The sequence below is a fragment of the Carlito syrichta genome, unplaced genomic scaffold (assembly GCF_000164805.1).
Source record: "Carlito syrichta isolate Samal-C Ts95f unplaced genomic scaffold, Tarsius_syrichta-2.0.1 Scaffold135578, whole genome shotgun sequence".
In the NCBI taxonomy this organism is placed as follows: Eukaryota; Metazoa; Chordata; class Mammalia; order Primates; family Tarsiidae; genus Carlito; species Carlito syrichta.
The window spans coordinates 142509-160301 of record NW_007079674.1 but is presented as its reverse complement, the minus strand read 5'-3'; the positions used below and the strand labels follow the sequence as shown (position 1 = coordinate 160301).

General features: G+C 45.8%; 1 protein-coding gene across 1 annotated transcript in view; it reads right to left on the bottom strand.

Annotated features, from left to right (window-relative positions):
- SAMD4A (sterile alpha motif domain containing 4A) overlaps positions 1-16987 on the bottom strand; it is a 106728-nt gene extending 89741 nt beyond the window's left edge. Inside the window, exons 1-2 of the mRNA XM_008049401.2 lie at positions 16744-16987; positions 3601-4122 (exon numbers count right to left, since the gene is read on the bottom strand). Of these exons, the coding sequence (XP_008047592.2) occupies positions 3601-4122; positions 16744-16873 (652 nt within the window). The 5' untranslated portion in view covers positions 16874-16987. The remainder of the gene's footprint in view (positions 1-3600; positions 4123-16743) is intronic.
- Positions 16988-17793: the final 806 nt, after the last annotated feature.

The following is a 17793-nucleotide window of genomic DNA, read 5'->3' as shown; positions in this document are numbered from 1 at the left end:
TCCCTTTCCTCTCGTCTCACCCACATACTCTGACCCCCATGCATATTCCTACCCTGAGGGACCCCCAGTCCTCCTTCCCCCTCCATCCCAGCTCACTTCCCTTTTATTCCACAGGGCTTTCTTGACCTGCCATTCACCAGGATATCTGGTCTATACCCCCAATCAACTGATGCTTAATCCTCACATGCCTCAGGGCAGCTCTTAGAGTATCATTTTACTGCACTTTCATATAACTCATGAACTGTTACGTGAAATTTTTTGAGGGTAATAAGTGGCAGAAAGGATATTCAATTTTTAATTGTAAGACTGACTGATAGACCTTCTCTCTCCAATGATATGATAGGCTCCCTGAAAGTGAAAACACTGTTTTAAGCTTTCTATATTTCTTGAAGACTGAAATGCAGTGTTAGGTACATAGTAGGTGGAGAGGAAGTGTTTGCAGGGCAGTTGGATGATTTGGAATCTACACAGGGAGAAAGCCACAAATGCTAAGGCATTTGTGGAAGGGACAATGACCAAAGGAATAAAATATCACTGGAATAAACCCAGGTTAGAAACAAAAAAGAAAAGCTGTAAGGGGGTGGCTTTCTAGTTACCCTTCATTAACTGTCAATGACGTGGCTGAACATTTGACAATATTCTAGGTGCAGTGGCTCACACCTGTAATCCCAGGACTTGGGGAGAGTCCAAGTGGGAGGAATGCTTGAGCCGAGGCGTTTGAGACCACCCTGGGCAACATAGCGAGACCTCAACTATTAAAAAAAAAATTGTTTTTAAATTAGTCAGGCATGATGGCACACACCCGTAGTCCCAGTCACTCAGGAGGCTGAGGCAGAAGGATCACCTGAACCCAGGAGTTTGAGGCTGCTGTGAGCCATGATCATGCCACTGCATTCAGCCTGGATAACAGAGTGAGACCCTGACTCAAAAAAAGATAGGGGGGTAGGGAGAGGGAGGGGGAGAGAGAGAGAAGAATATGTATAGCATTAATTGATTCTGGTTTTTATAATCATCTTGTTTTGTGCAAATATTTTTTATTCCACTTTGAAAGAGGTAAGAAATGTAGTACTTCAGTGCAGCAGAAGCAGCCTTATGTCTAACCCAATTTCTACTGCAGTGGAATGGCGAAAATTCATAGTCAAGGCCCTCTAGACTATTCTGTATGGCCCTGGGCTCATGGAGAAGCGCTTATTAGCAGATGACCATCAGAACTGAAAATGAGGGCACAAACCCTGGATATTGGTGTTAGCACCTCACTCCTCACTGTCTTTCCTGGCTCCTTTGATCCACTCATGTAGCAGACATCTATTGTGTGCTTACTGTTTCTGCTGGGGCCAGGGCTGAGCATTTCCATAATCTCGTTTACCTTCTCCACAATCCTCAAAGGTAGGTATTGTGAATGTTCCCATTTTACAAGTGGGGACCTTGATCACAGAGGTGAAATAAGTTGGCCAACTTGTAGTGAGCAAATTGCAGGTCTGGGATTTGGACCCAGGAGGGCACTGACACCAAAGTCCTTGTCCTTCCCACAGTCAGGCTGTCTCCCAGGTGCTCGGTACTTAATCTGATAGAGGCACGAGTGAAGGAAGGACCCAAAGGTTTGCGGTCTTGATGAACACAACTGAACCACCATAGACAACGCAAAGGAGTGCAGCCAAGACATTAACATTTTGTTAAAGAGAGAGTGTTGAAATACAAGTGTTGATATGGCCTATGTGCTTGAATGAAACTTTCTGGAGGGGAGATCTGAGCTTTTTAATCTTCTTCGTTGATGATCAAGAAGAGGGCCCTAATACCTTTCTTTTTCCAGGGAGATGTAATCTAATCATTTGGCTAAATCTCCAAGTCCCTCTCAGCCCAAGTATGACACAGGGATTCAAAGGTTGGGAGGGCCACGGCGGTCATCTGCAGATTCACTCCCCTCTGTGGGGCTGTGTGGCCACAGCCAGAAATAAATGCCTACTGACTACAACCTGATGACCTTCTCAAAGGTACTGCATCTTGTCAAGACTCAATCCTGAATGTATACATCAGCAGACAGAAACATATGATGAGCCGAGTCTAATTTCAAGATAAATGACATAAAACTCAACCCTTTGAAATATGAAAGATCAAGTTTTGAGAAGGCAGGCAGCTTGGAGCTCACATCCCTTCCAGCTCTCAAGCATTTTGTAACAATTACTAGATTTTGTCACTGATACAGGGAGCTCAGACCAAGAGACTGTGGCACCTGCTCGCATGCGTCTGCTTTAAAAGTCCCAGCCATCACTCCCCATCATACAGAGGCTGGTACAAACCATTCTTGCTGGATTATAGTCTATGAAAGATATTGACTACCATCAGACCTTTGACATAAAAAATTAATGATGCAACAGTCACCTAATTCCCCAAATGTGTAAGTTACTCACATCTAAACATAAAAATAGAAAAAAGATCGTAAAAAACCCTCTTATGTTGTAGCAACATCAATGCAATCTTTGTAGTATTTCCTTGGTTATTCTACTAAGGTACTGTTTCAGTTAATGTAGTGATAATTCGACACTCCTATGTTTTTGAGAAAGCCACTTAAAGAGGCCCAGTAGCCAAAAGACCCAAGCGGAGACAGAGGCCAGATGGGTGTCACTGCCAATTCTTAATCCTCTCACGTCATCTAGTTGGGAGTTCCTGCATGGTGATAGGCACATCGGGTCTAATTGTAACAGCCTTCCTCCGAGAAAGTTCTCTTGGCACTGACACTGTATTTGTGAGCACATATAAACTAGCATCCAGGAACACTGACATCAGGCTGCTTTCCCATACGGCTTTCTTTATATAGACACCCCAGTGCTCAGCTGGAAGATCAGGACTTTGTTTTAGCGGGTGAAAGAGCAGAGGACCGTCCTCTGCTCCCCTACAAAGCAGTGCCTGACCTCTCTTCTAAGGGGCTGGACTGAGCGAGAGGAAGTTGCAGCATTCGTACCAGGCCACAGCACAGAGCAGCATTCTCGGTTAGCAAACCTGCCCCTGACAACTGGGGATTAAAACCAGAAACTGCTAGGGGAGGGAATGTTCCAGGGTGAAACTAAAAAAAAGAAAGAAAGAAGGAAAGAAGAAGGAAAAAAAAAAAAAAAGAAAAAAGAGTAAAGAAAGAAAGAAAGAGGTAAAAAAAAAAAAAGAAAAATTTAAAAAGGAAGGAAAAAAGACATGCACAAAGCCCATGAGGCTGGCTGGTTAGCCACGTGTTGGAATCAGTTTTAGAGTCACACGGTAACTATGTATCTTGGCAAATCCGAAAACCCCAGGGTGAAAGACGTGGGTCAAAGGCATTTCTGTATGTGGAAACGAGAAGTTTCCTTCTCTCTCTGACTTCTTTATTTTTGGTCTGTTTGTAACCCAAATTTGGACCATTCATCACTTTGACCCGCCCAGCATTTTCATCTTTCCAGAGTCAAAAAGCAACAAATATGGGCTCCAAAGAACCCCTTCCCACAGCCAATTCCAATCAGCCCTTCTCTCCCAGGGTCACGGCTACGAGGAACAGACATGGTCAGCAGGACATGCCAAACACACACACAGCAAGTCATCAAACCAGACTGAGTCCAAGAGCTACTAGGGACTTACTTGTACTTGTGCTGGTTCCAATCGTATTGATTGTGGTAGGGACGGAAGAGGAGGAGTAGAGAGGCGTGTGGCCGTTCTCGCACCCCACGCTCTTATCCTGCCAGTTGGAGGCATTGATGCAAATCCCAGAGTCCCGAGAGTTCTGCCACCCGTTGAGCTTGTCGTCGGAGTTCTGTCTTTGGTGATAGTAGTGTGTCTGTCCGTGATCCACAGAGTCTGAGCGGCCTCGGCTCTGGTGGCCACCAAAGTGGGTCGCCGTGCGGTCCTCCAAGTGATTCAGCCACATGGCCAGCGCGCTGCGGTCTTCCAACGAGGTGGCCGGGTGTATCAAGGCATAGGACAGCAGCTGCCTGCTCTCCTCGAGGTGCTGGTTGTGTTCAATCGAGTGAGCCAGGATTTGGGGCAGCAACTTCATATATTCTACTTTTGCGTCGAGGTTTCCCGGCTTCAGCAGAGGCAGGTGAGTTAGCAGGAGGGAAATTGCTTTATCCTTGGATTCCTGTTGCCATTGGTTAATGATTCCTGAAAAGGAGAACACACATGGCAAGTAAGTAAATACGCCCACAGTGCCTTTCAACAGCACACTTGGAGGGAACGCTTGTGGCTGGGGGTCCACAGATGTATCCTGGCTACATTTTCTCAAAACAGCTTTTGTGTCAGATTGGTTTACTGACCTCAGGTCATCAGGGCCAGGAACTCCACTGAAACACAGATCAAACATTCTTAGATGTTTGGGCACTCGGTTGAATTCTCATCTGTCTCTCCCAAGACGGTACAACTACTTTGGTACAACCAAATAGAATGTATAGTCCTGTTTCTTTCTTAGAAGAGTCTAGGTCCAGCCCCAGACAGACAGAGGACTAAGATTAAGAAAATCTCCTAGAAAAGAAGATGTACTCGAGGGTCTACATGCCAGCTTCCTTGGGGGTGAGACAGTTTTCCCTCCTTCAGACATCTGTTGAAAGTGGTTCAAATCTTGGCAAAGGCATTTGTGTGAAATTGGTAAACTTCCTAGATGGAGACATTGTTCAGGAAAGGACTCCCCTCAGCTCAGTACAGTAAGCCTTCACCTTTCTCATAAGAAAAGGACTTAGAAGAATGACTGTAGGCTCAAAGCTAGAATGGGCAATGGACCCAAGACTTAGTTCTAGGGCACCTCTGATCACACAACTATAGAAGGCTACTCTTATTTATGTGAAGATCTGCTTTTATTGTAGTAAAACACACATGACATGGACCATTTCAACCATTTTTTGTGTGTAGGTCAGTGGCATTAAGGACATTCACACGGATGTGCAGCCATCACCACCACCCATCTCCAGAACTTTCTCGTCTTTCCAAACTGAAACTCTGTCCCTATTAATAAACAATAAATTCCTACTCACTCTTTCCCCAGCCCTTGGCAATCACCATTCTATTTTCTGCTCTTACATGACTCAGAAGTAAAAATCATACAGTATTTGATCTGCTGACTTTCATGCACGTCTGCAGGGTTGGAAGGGGTTTCTAGAATTTAGCAAAAGAGCCTTACAATTCTAACTAGGCACAAACATAATAGAACAAGCCACTATTGACCAAGTCAAGTCACCATTGACCATAAGCCACAAATGCCTGCACAGAAAGCCTGTCAAGGCTACAGGAAATAATACTTTCAAAGAAAATTATCAGTGAGGAAAAGTGTGGTGCATCATCAAAGAGCCCAGGCTTCAGAGTCAGGCAAACCTGGGCACAAGTCCAAGTCCCAGATTTGCCACTTAATTTGTGGCGGACCTTGGATAAGTTACTTAGCTCCCCTGGCCTCAACCGCCTCATTAGTCAAGAGTATCTGCCCTCCTTGTGCTGTCGGATTAAAAGGTAAAGGAGCAGAAGGACTGATCAAGTACTTGACGGTGGAAGTAATATTTTCTACTTGTCTCTGCATCCGTCAGACCCATGTTAGAGCAACGTGAGTGTTTTTGGATATCAAGTTCTCAAAATAATATAGAGAAAACAGAGATGACCCAGGAGAAGCCACTAAAAATTATCAGAGGTAGAAAGTCAAAAGGTGAAAGAAAAGGGGTTTGTTGTGCTTACACCCCTATGAAGAGATGCTCGACTGGCTTGAAGTGGGGATTTCGTGAGGCGAGGCCAAAGAGGCAACTGTTTGAAGTAAAAGTCTCCTAACAGAAGCAGGAGAGATGAAGATAAGAGAAGGCGGAGAGGGAATGAACCGCCAGGAGAGTAAAAGACTCCGAGTCATCAAGGAAGTCTCTAGAATCCCTGTCCTGGGGGTTTGAAGAGTAGAGCGAGATGGTCTTGAGCAACACTGTCAAGCAGTGACCCAGTATGAGTCAAGCATGGAATTCTGAACTTTCCAGTAGCCATATTAAAGAAGAGTAAAAAGAACAAGGTGAAAACTAATGTTTATGATACATTCTAACCAATACATCAGACTATTATCATTTCACCATGTAATTGATATAAATGAATGAGTCATTTTTCCTTCTTATTTTGGGGGCATTAAATCTTCAAAATCCAGAGTGTATTTTGTCATTGACAACACGCCTCAACTTGAACTGGCCACAGCTGTGGTGCTCACAAGCCTTATGTGGCTGGTGGCTACTGACCTGGCTAGCACAGGGCTGGAGATGTCCAGATGGGAAAGGCTGGTGAAGGGGCACGGCTGACCTCGCAGGCCCCCCCCCGGCTCCTATCCCTATATTTAGCTAACTGCCACCTGACAAGACAACCCTCACGCATTCCACTAGGTATAGACTCCCTTTTAAAGCAGTTCTGGGAGATGAAGTGAATTCCAGTTCTAACCTTCTCGTCAATACATCTTCAGCAAACACCAGGCATGTTTTAAATGATGAATGTGCTTAGCACGAAGATAGAATCTATCCATTAAGCCCAAGAGGCACTGGAAAGAAGCAAAAGGGTCTGACAGGAAGATAAACCTATGTCACAAGCCCTACGGTAATCAGAGGTAGCTCGAGTACACCCGTGAAAATGTACATTTAAAAATAAAATTTGGTAACAACTTTTAATATAAATTCATGAGGCTGCAGCACTCTCTAGCTTTCTGCTAGGTCATTTCCCTGTTTGGATATTCTACCCTTCCGCAAAAGGTCAGCTAAAAAAAAAAATCAGGAGCAAAAACAAAACTTAAATAGGACTCAGAGTGCAAACTGAACATGTTATCTCCACGTAACTGCTCTCTGCCAGGGATTAACCTGGGATTCAGAGGAGGAACCAACACAGCAAAGAGGAAGGAAAATGAGAGGCCACTGGCCCTGGTCCCCTCCAGGGCTGAACGGTTCTTCCTCCAACCTCGGAACAAAGTTTGGATGGTGTAGGAATGTGGTGTGGCCCGGAAGACAACTAGAGCTTTTGTTTACTACCACGGGAACGTGGAAGTAATATTGCCTTCTGAGGCTGACTACACCGACTGGATCAAACTATTTCTGCTACTGTTCCAGCTGCCACTGCTGACAGTCAACAGTATTGACTGTTGTCCATACGCCAGGCACTCTTCTAAGTTCTGTGCATTTAATTACTCATTTAATCCTCCCAAGAAGCTTATGAGGTAGGTCCTATTACTAGCCTTATTTTACACATGAGGACACAGAGGCACAGATGGGGCCAGTTATCACCCCATGCCCCCTGCTAGTGAGGTGGCAGAATGGAGGAAGGCAAATTAGATATTATTATTATTATTAGATGTTATTAGATATATATAACGGCTATTATGCTACAACAGCTTGGCCATAAGCTAAATATGGTAATATTTATGCTATGTAATTATGTATAATTATATTAAAATGTGTATAAATATGTAATAGCTATAGACATAATATAAATATATTAATAGAGTAAATGGATCAGCCGAGGAGTTTGTCAGCTATAAAAATGTATTAAAAATGAGTTACAGAGACAATGTTGGTGATATTGATTGTGGTTTTAAAATACGTTCAGCATTTTTTGACACTCCTGCCTTTAAAAGGTAGAGCCTAATTCCTTCCCTTTGAGGGCAGGTTGGATTTAGTGAGTCTCTTTCAGTAAATAGAATGTAGTGGAAATGATAGTGTGTGACTTTAAGGATTAGGTTCTAAAAGGCTTGCAGCTTGACCTCACTCTCTCCCCAGTTGCCCACAATGGGCAAGCCAGCTGCCATGTTGTGAGTTCACCCAAGCAACCCAATGGGGAGGTTCTTATGGTGAGGAACGGAAGCCTTCTGCCAACAGCTGGCACCAAGTTGCCAGGCATGTGAGGGAGCCATCTTGGAAGCAGATCTCTCAGCTCATCTAGGCCTTCAGAGGACTGCACCCCACAGCGACATTTTAAGGGCCCTGAGCCAGAATCACTCCTATTCTGGATCCACAGAAACTATGTGTGATTGCATGGTTATTTTTTAAGTTGCTGAGTTTTGGTTAATTTGTTATGTGGCCAAAGATAACTATACTCCATCCAAGTGCCCTCTAGGAAAAAGGAAATTTGGGCCGTTTGGCTTTGAGTAATTCAGTCCTTCTGGCAAAGTCATTTCCATTCTGAGATGGACCCATGAAGCCAACCTGTTGCCACTAAGCATTCCCCTCCCTCAGCTTCCCTTGTCCTGATTATCCACTCACTCAAACAACCTTTGGGCCATGATTGAGTTCCTCAGATACCTTCAGGGAGAGAATAAAGTAACTGTAGACACTTGAGATATTTCCAGATTCTGTGAGGATTTTTCAAGGCAGCTTAACAAATGGCTTCTGATTGTAAGGTGGCTTCCTGGGGACACTGGCCGACAGGGAGAATGTGTGCCGATTACATGGACTTTGAGTATGTCTGGTCTCTCCAATGATGGCACCTCATGGCAATTTCACCAGCCAGCGCTGCAGGCTTTCTAGTTAGCACAAGTCAGTCTCTCTGGAGAGTATCCCCAGGGCACTTCAAACAGAAGCCGGACCCTACATGTGGAGACCTGGTCATGCTGGCTAGGTCCTGCCCAGCTGCCCACTGGCCCTAATGGTGTCCACACTACCTTCCAGATAGCACTGAATCTTTATTGAGATTTGAATTTGATTCTCTTCCCTGGGGAAGACCCAGGAATTCTCATCACTTTCAATTAACTGATCACTCCTGAGATGCAGTGTCTACCATGTCCTACCACAATATCATTCCATGTAGGAAAGCTGAAATGCAAGAACAACACGGCTCAGTAACACCAACTCACCTCTGTTACACTCTCTCAATATTTTCTCTATTATTTCTCTGAATAAGGTACAGAGATGTACAGTTTGTTGAACGTCTGCTGTGGATAAAAGTTAATGATTTATAATTTGTAAACCAGTGACACAGAGGTAGCAAAAAAGGTGAACAGAGCTATAACTAAAGACCACGAGGATTAGGAAATGGTCTCAGTGATTCTCAGAGTGACAAAGAGTGTGTTTAAACACTAGCATCATTACTACACAATGGTATATCAATGTTTAAGGGCTCCAGTTGTTAGTAAATTACCCTTAAGTCTGTTATATTATACCCTTGTTTTCAGTTTAATAACACTTACCATAATAGGGTTTCTCACATATGCATTTAGGCAATTTGCTCACTCAAGAAATGGCTGGGAATTAAGTGCACACACAAGAAGTCCCCAGGGAAAGAAATGTGCTCAAAGGCAGGAACACTGGTGGGTCCTACCTGGCAGATGCTCCTTGGAAGAGTTTATATTACAAGCTCCATCCTAGACACATCCTGTACTAAAGGCTGCTAAGTGCAGTGCAACTCTGCACAACTCAAAAATGGGTAACATCACACGCCATGCATTTGGTAGGGATGTGAGCTGAGCCAGGGCACCTGAAACATCAGGGATGGGGGATCGCAAATGCCAACATGGCAAATGGAGGATTCTCATTTTGGAGGATGTTCTGTCTACACTTGAATGTTTCTCCCAAGGTGTCCTCTTGAGCTTGAGGTGACCAGATAAGACTACCCATCATCTGGGAGTTCTGCAAGTACAGACCAGCTGTGATGGGGAACCCAGATAATACAGAGTTATGAGACCCTAGAGCTGAAGTGGTGCTTTGAACTTACACAAAGAATTGAGAAGATATAAACTCTCTCGCGATGGAAGGTTATTGCTGGCTTCCATGGCAGACTCCACTGAGCCCTGTCTTCTGATATTCACACCCTGTGTTCTCTCTCCTTCCACATTGAATTAGAGCACGTCTATGTGGCGAAGAGAGTATGGTGGAGGCGTTCCGAGATTAGGTCATGACAGGCATTGCAGCTTCCACCTTACTCTCTTGGTTCACTCAATCTGGGGGAAGCCACCCACACCAATTATGAAGACACCCAGGCATCCCAGGGAGAGGCCTATGTGGAGAGGAACTCAGGCCTCCTGCTAACAGCCAGAACCAACTGGCCAGTCATGTGAATGAGCCACCTTGCAAGTGGCTTCTCCAGCTCTAGTCAATTTCTTCACTGCAATCTTGTGGGAAACCATGAGCCAGAAGTACCCAGCAAAGCTGTCCCAAATTCCCAACCCTCAGAAAACTGGGAGATAAATGTGTGTTATTATATTAAGTCATTAAGTTTCAGGGTCATTTGTTACACAGCAATAGCTAACTAACACAACAAGCTTTGTGTTACATAGTAAAAATCACATAAAAATGCTACTGCCTCTTGATTTCACTAGAAAAGGCAGGGACCAAGGAGTGGACACCATAGCCCATCATAACCATTCTGGCCTTCTCTGAGAGCAGGAAGGCCATCAGGCGCCAGTCATTGAAAGGAACCTGGTCATCCCAGGACTTTGGGAGGCTGAGGTGAGAGGACTGCCTGAGCCCACGGGTTCAAGACCAGCCTGGGCAACTTGGCGAGACCTCGTCTCTACAATAAATCAAAAAATTAATAGGGCATGGTGGCACGTGCCTGTAGTTCCAGCTACTTAGGAGGGTGTGGTGGAAGGATCACCAGAGATAGCAGGTCGAGGCTGCGGTGGCCGTGAGTGTGCCACTGCATTCCAGCCTGGGCGACAGAGTGAGACTCCAACTCAATAATAATAATAATAATAATAATAATGATAATAGGAACCTGGCCATCCTCAAAGGGCAAGAACCAGGTACCTCTGGCCCCAGCAGATACCTACAGTGACCCATTTACCTCTCCACAGTGATCTGGTCATCCCTTCCATGGGGACTTTGTACCTGTAGTCACGTTTTCCCTGGGTATTGATGTGGCTGGGGGCTCCAGGAAAGCTACTTTGATCCGGAAGAACTGCGATCAGCTGGGAACTAATCCTGAGATCTTAGCCAGGGGCTCAAGTCAGGAATTCACCTGCAGGCTTCTGACCTCCTCCTGGCTATGATCAACTTTTATAGGGCTGGGACTGCCTATTCCTAGAGAGCACATGAAATGGCCAGCTCCCCCGTCCACCTGCCTCAGTTCTGACCTCTGATCTGTGAGTGTGCAGATGACTCCCACATCTGTACTTTCTACCCAGATCTCATCCCCGAGTTCCAGACTCACACGTCCAACTGCATCATCTCCGTGTCAACTCGGATGACCTCAAAGTCAACACATCCAGAACCCAGCTCTTGCTCTCACTCTTGCCAGGTTTGTCTCTTTGTTCTTCCAGATTTCAGCAAACAGCTTTTCCATCCTTCCAGTGGCTCAGGTCAAAACTCTGACATATCCTTGAGTCCCTTCTCTCATATCCTGTATTGAGCCTGTCAGCAAACCCTGTGGGCTGAAACTTCAAAACACCCAGAATCTGATGACCTCTCGCCAAGACTCCGCATCCCTTCACCATAAGTCTATTATCAGCCATAACACTCAGTTCTAAAAGAATGATCTTTTAAAACCTGAAGACAGGTCATATGACTCCCCCGGTCAAATATTGCAATGGCTTCACTGAGTAAGAGCTAAGGTCTTTCACTCTGAGTAAAAGTTAAAGTCCTCACAACAGCCTGTTACTCCCTCTATGAGCTAGCCTCTATGCCTCTTACTGTTTCTTTTTTCACTCCATCCTGACTTCTGTGCTGCTCCTCAACACACCAAATATGAGCTGCCTCCAAGCCTTCGCCTTCACTGTCTCCTCTGCCGGGAATGCCTTTTCCGCATATCCATATTTTAGCCCCTCTCAGCTTCATCTTTGTTCATGTGTCATCTTCCTCACGAGGCCGTCTCTGTCCACGTGGCCCGCCTCACTCTGCACCCTGTGTTCCTTTATTCCCTGCCTTCTGCTGTTTCTTTTCTCTGCAGCCCTCATCGCCACACAACCTGTTGCCCAGTGCGCACGTATCCTGCCTCTCCCCACTAGAATGTAAGCTCCATGAGAGCAGGATGGTGTCTCCATGTTCCCATGTGTTGACATTTCCTTATTCGTGATGTTTTTTAATGGCTGTATAAAATCTGTCCTGGCCTTTCTTATGTTTGATACTGTTTATTAGACTTCCAATTTCTTTAAAATGTTGGGCATTTCCTAGAGATTTCCTTTAAATGAAGACTTAAGATAGACTGGATGACCTACAGACACAACTAGGTACCAACTGTCACCAAAAACCCTTCCGCCACCTCTTTCTCATTTGACTCTGTTGTATTCTGATTACCTTTAGCTTTAAAGTCAAATAAAAAAAGGAACATATAAAAGAAGAAAATAAAATAATTAGCTCAATTTTCAAAATCGTTATTCCATCCCCCTTTCTCAATATTCTGTTTAAGATGGAAAATTTCCCCCACATGATAGAAAACAAAAGCATAAAGGATGCTTTTCCTGATTGTAACTGACACCGATTAAAGTAATCTTCATGAGAAAGATGTGAGAGGCTGAGACAGCAGAATAAAATGTATTTAATACAACTCTTGCATACATCTGTTGAGAAAGGAAAGAAACCAAAGCTAGTAGGGTTGTGTTAAGACTACTGTGTGTCTGAATTTTGGGCGTACTAAATGATTACATTTTAATAAAATCTCATAGGAATGGGTCTCCTAAGCATCATATAAGTGAGAGGTGTCCTCTTGACAAACACAAGACTCATTCTTGTAAACCACATTCAACTAGTTTTTTTGACACCAAAACCCCTTAGTGGGGAAGCCAAACATGTTCTAAAAGCAGGAAGCTTTCCCATTCACTAATCTTCAACGCTGCTCTCACACTCTCAGACCATCCCTGCCGAAACCCCACATACCACACAGTAACTCTCCAGTAGTGTCTCACAAGAATGAACTGGCCATCCTCATGCAGACTCTGCAAGAGAGAAAACGTGCTTTTGCACAGCCACACTTAGGTTCAGGAGCACAAGGAAGGAATACCCGGAGGCGGCACACCATGGTCAATGCAGCCCCAACTGCATGATAATTGACAAAGAACTCCAAGGTCGAAATCCTTGGCCATGGCCAGAGCCAACAGAAGAGGATGTGTTGGAGGGCTTGAAATAGGTCAAACCAGAAAAGAATGGTTTGTGCTCAATTCAACGGAGCAAACCGAAAAACGGCCACCTCCCACAATAGGTTTATAAACCTGAGGAAGTCTGGGAAGGGCTGGAGTGGACAAGTTTCACTTCGACCTCAGAGAACCATTCTGCACCTTGACATGACTGCACTGTTAAGTCACGACTGTTAAGTCACGTTCTAAAAGAAAGAAGAAGTTGCTCAATGACTTATAGACAAAACTCCTCATCTTGAGAGATGGGAATCCACAGCCTAAGTGTGAATGGGAGAGCCCTGTGGGGTGTCGTACAATTGTGTAAACACCAAGGAACAGCACATATATTCCCAAGCATAGGCCAGCCATGCTCCTAGTGACATGTATGCATCACTCTTTTGGGTATGAAATCTGAACTTACATGTACAAATCATTCTGTGGAAGAGAGAATGATCTGTTTCGTTGAGGCAGGCTATTAGAATCCATGGTCACAAATTAACTGGTGTTGATTTTGGAAAGAAAGATCCAGATAACTCAAGGATGAAGCTGGGTAATCCCAGCATGGGCTCAACCCCACGCTCTGTCCTCCCTGGGCAAGGCCTTGTAGAGGGAATGAGAGGCACATGCCCTTCCAGCTTCCCCCCTGGAACTGTGAGCCAACTCTGGGAGTTTGCGCAAAGGTAAGCAGTACAAGGCAGCTTCTTTTCACCTGTTACTTGTGCATCAAGTATGTGTTCAGACTAGTAGGTCTACTGAAGCAATCAGAATCTTCAGATGTTTTTGAGAAGGGGAGTTACCTTCTAATTGCTGAGGTCCTCAGGTCAGTGGGTAAGGAGAAGAAGTAGAAAGCATAGTGGTGAAGAACGCCATTCTCTAACCAGGGATGAGAATGCCTGAGACCACGTCCCTCCTTCTGGGCCTCCCACTGCAAGACTAAGCAAAACTAGGGGTCAGTGTCTGAATCAGAACCAGAAGGGCCGACCAGGTGAGGGTGAGGGTCTCTGGCTTTAGCCAATGTGGTAGGGATGCTACAGAAGGTGACAAGAGCTCTGAGCCCACTGGCATCATGTCGATGGACAAGGGCCTCATCCTTCCAGATTCAGGCAAGTTGTCTAGAATTACACAATCAAGGAGGGCATGAAAACAGCAAGAGGGCTTAGGCAGGGGACAAGGCCAGGGGGAGAAGAAAGACCCAAGAAGAGGGAGAGAAACATGCACAGTGGCAGCGCTGAGGACAGGGTTCAGCTTTGTTTACGGACCCAAACACTGGGTGGCGAGAAGTCACAGAGAGGACAGACTTGGTCAAAGGCAGCTCCTTCCTGGAGACAAACCTTCTAGACTCCACGGAGGAAGGCAGGAGACAAACTCCCCACGTCCAGGGAGTTTGGAAACTGACCACTTGTTGCCCTCTCTCAACTCTTCCTCCGGGTCTAGGGTGCATGGCCCAGTGAGGACAAAGACAAAGCTGACTTCTAGCCACACTGGTCCCAAGCTGAGGGTGGCAGCAGTGGCTCGTTGAGTTGCTTTATTTTAATCTGGCTCTATACCGCCACCTTGGGAGGTGGATGCACTTATTAACCCGTCTGATAATTTATTTTTGATTCCTATCAATGTACACGGCCTGGTGCTAGGACGTGTCCTTTTCAGTGGGGTTTGCAGTGTCAGATAGAGCCATGGGGAAAGCTGGATACCACAGAAATGGCTGCAACACAAATAATTGGGGGAGAGAATGAGACTAGAGGGATAGAGAAAACAGAAGGCCTCCATTTCTAGAACCAAGAGGCAACACTGAAAGGAACAGAACTCATTTTTAAAGTGCTTCTACCTCCAGCTGGCAGGAAAAAAACCCACAAAGAGCTTAATCTGTGATCACTCTACCAGTGGAGACTTAAACTTTGGCTGTTTACATCTTAAACGAGATCACTGTTTTTATCATTAAATCCTCTCTGCTGTAGGTATCAGCCACCTCCCTCTGTCATCCATACTATAGTTTAAGAATCCACCTCCCTCGCCAGGTCCCCTACTCTGGTCCTCACTGCCTTCTCTCAACCATGGTTGAGCTTGATGACCTACACACCTTTATGACGCTCCTTCCCTTCCCTCACACCACCGGCTGCTTGATGGTAGTGACAGTGCCTCCTACTCAGGTGACTCCTACTCCCTCGTTCAGGTCAGTGCTGACCACATAGGCTTGCTAGCCCAGACAAGTCAAAAAAGATAGACCAGCTTTTCCATCACAGCTGATGGCACAGCAGATCTACTCCTCCTCTGCTGAGTCTGTCTCTCTGATGAGGGTACTAAGAATCAACAACAGAAACCTCTGGGCCAGGGCAGAAAGGTGAAGAGACTGGGAGGCCCCAGCAGAAGGGGAACACCAGTCTCTTTTCCCAGACAGACGCTCCCAGCATCTTCCCATCTCCCTTGGCCTTCATGAGGCCATGTGTTTAGTGTCTTCCTGCACCACGGAATGGTCCTGCTCCACTAAGCACGCCCTCCTCTTGCCTCTATTGAGTCCCCGACGCACATATGGAGTACCCGAATGACCTGGAGACTCAGACCCTAAGATGCTGGTTGTACATACCCAAGATGTGCTCAGCTGTCTGGGAGGGGTACCTTTCTGAGGTATGCACTTCCAAGAACTGTAGAAGTATCAAACGCTCTAAGGGTCTTGGGAGAAATTAAAAACCAGACAATAAATCACAGGGAATCAGAACACATAATGGCCATAATGTCTGGCCAGTGTCTTCCATTGACTTGGCTGTGTGAACATGGGCAATTGACTTAACCACTCTGTACTTCCTGTCCTTCATCTGGAAGACGGGATACTGTGTTAGATTGTTGTGATGCTTGAGTTGTTTAATCTCTGCAAAGCATGGGGTCATCATGTGGCTCACAGTGAGGACAACATCATTGTTAGCTACATACAGTCACCATCATCTAAGGGACCAGGATGGGGCTGCACAGGCTCGCTCCTACAGGATGGGGCGGGACAAGGAGACCCCTAGGGACTCAGGCGCCAGCTCTTGGAGTGTGGAGTGGTGGCACACCTGGGAAATGGTTAGAAATGCTAGGTCTCGAACCCCCTCCCTAGATCTGCTGAATCGGCAACTGTGTTTAACACACCCTCCAAGTGATTCTGATTCAGGCTCAAGTGTGAGAACCCAAGAAAATGACGGCCTCTAATTTATAGCTTTTGGATGAGCAGCAGGTCAAGGCTGATGTAATACCAGGTTGGGGAACATAATTTCTCACCAGGAGAAGGGCTAGAAGGAATCCACTCAGAGAGTGACAAGGACCTATTTTTAGGAGGAAGCTGTTGGATTAAAAAAGTAACAATAACCAGCAATAAATAAGCAAGCGAAGTGTCATAATATTTCTAAGATGGGACCCATCTCTCAAGTTGTCTATTCATAGCAATCTAGCCAGTTAAAAGGGGTGATTGCTGTTTCTAAGCATAGACAGGAAAACCACGATTTGGCCCGATTGGATTCTAAGAACGCCCTAAGAATCAACAAAGTCTGGCCAAGCCTGTGCTGGCTCATGAATTGAGTGAAGGTGAGAATTTCAGCTTTAAAGCGTCTCTGCCACAGATTCACACCCTCACAAGCCACCCCCGCACAGCCCCTGGAGCTCTGCACAGCTCCTAGAAGGAGGGCTGAGATGAGTCTGCAGAAGCCCAGAGGGGCCTGGATGCCAGAACATTACCTCTAAAGGGTTGCTCCGGAGAGCTGTGTGGCCAAGAAGTGTCGACTCACTGGTCTGACGGTGAGCCACCAGACAGGCAGCAAAAGGAGTAGAATGCCCTTGATTCGAGGACCATAATATTTTGCTGAGTTTGGGGGGGAGGACACAGCCGCTGTCCAGGTTGTATGGAGCTGAGCACATTACAGTTGAGCCAGGTGTCAGGTGAAAAACGTGTGAGTTGATGGGATGATCACATAAGAAATCGCTCCATCTCCTCCCGCTCCACTGAATCCGCCTCCTTCTCTCCTCTCCTCTGGCGTCAGCTGGGCACAGCTCACCATTATTGAGCATCTGGCTGGGTATTGTGATGTCAGAGGCATCACCCACGGGGCCCCGCCTAAGAAGGGATGAGCAGCCCAGCCCTATTCAGGGACAGGTGGCCTTGACTAGCGCTCTGATGACACTTCCTCCATTTACCTGATAACATCTCACATCTCAAACATGTCCTGAAGTACTTATCCTCCCCTCCCAAAACCAATATGGTACTTAGGGGGCACCGAGGCACAGAGAAACTCGACCCAACTCATGAATATCCTTGTGCCACCGTGAATAGTGCCAGAGCGTCCTGACCCCTTGTCCAAGGGACCTGACTGCCTGTTATAGAAACTCTCCACACACCTTCTATTCCTAACCTCGATCACAAGCATCACCCATCCAGATGCTTCAGAAGCACCAGCAGACTCTGTGTCACTGAATTAGTAACGTACCCCATTTAGGACCATGAGTACAACTTGTTTGCCCTGGAAATGAATGAACTGAGTTCTAAAAATTCCTTTTTTGGCTGCTTTTTTTTCCTCTCAAACACAGCTAACTAATCAGGGCTTTGGAAAGCAAGAAAGCCGACTTTGATGCTTCAAGAAAAATCAGCAGTGTACCACACACAACCCTTCCTGGTTCCTGGTCCTCCCCAAGATGTCAAGGATGTCAAAAGTCTGCAGTTTTGAGGTAGGAAGAAACACTTGGTTCATAACTGCCTGGGGAGGGGCAGGATCCATCTTGGTTTTATTTTGCAAGCTGACATTAATAGCAACAGGGCTGAGGAAATGGAAGGTAATCTAAAA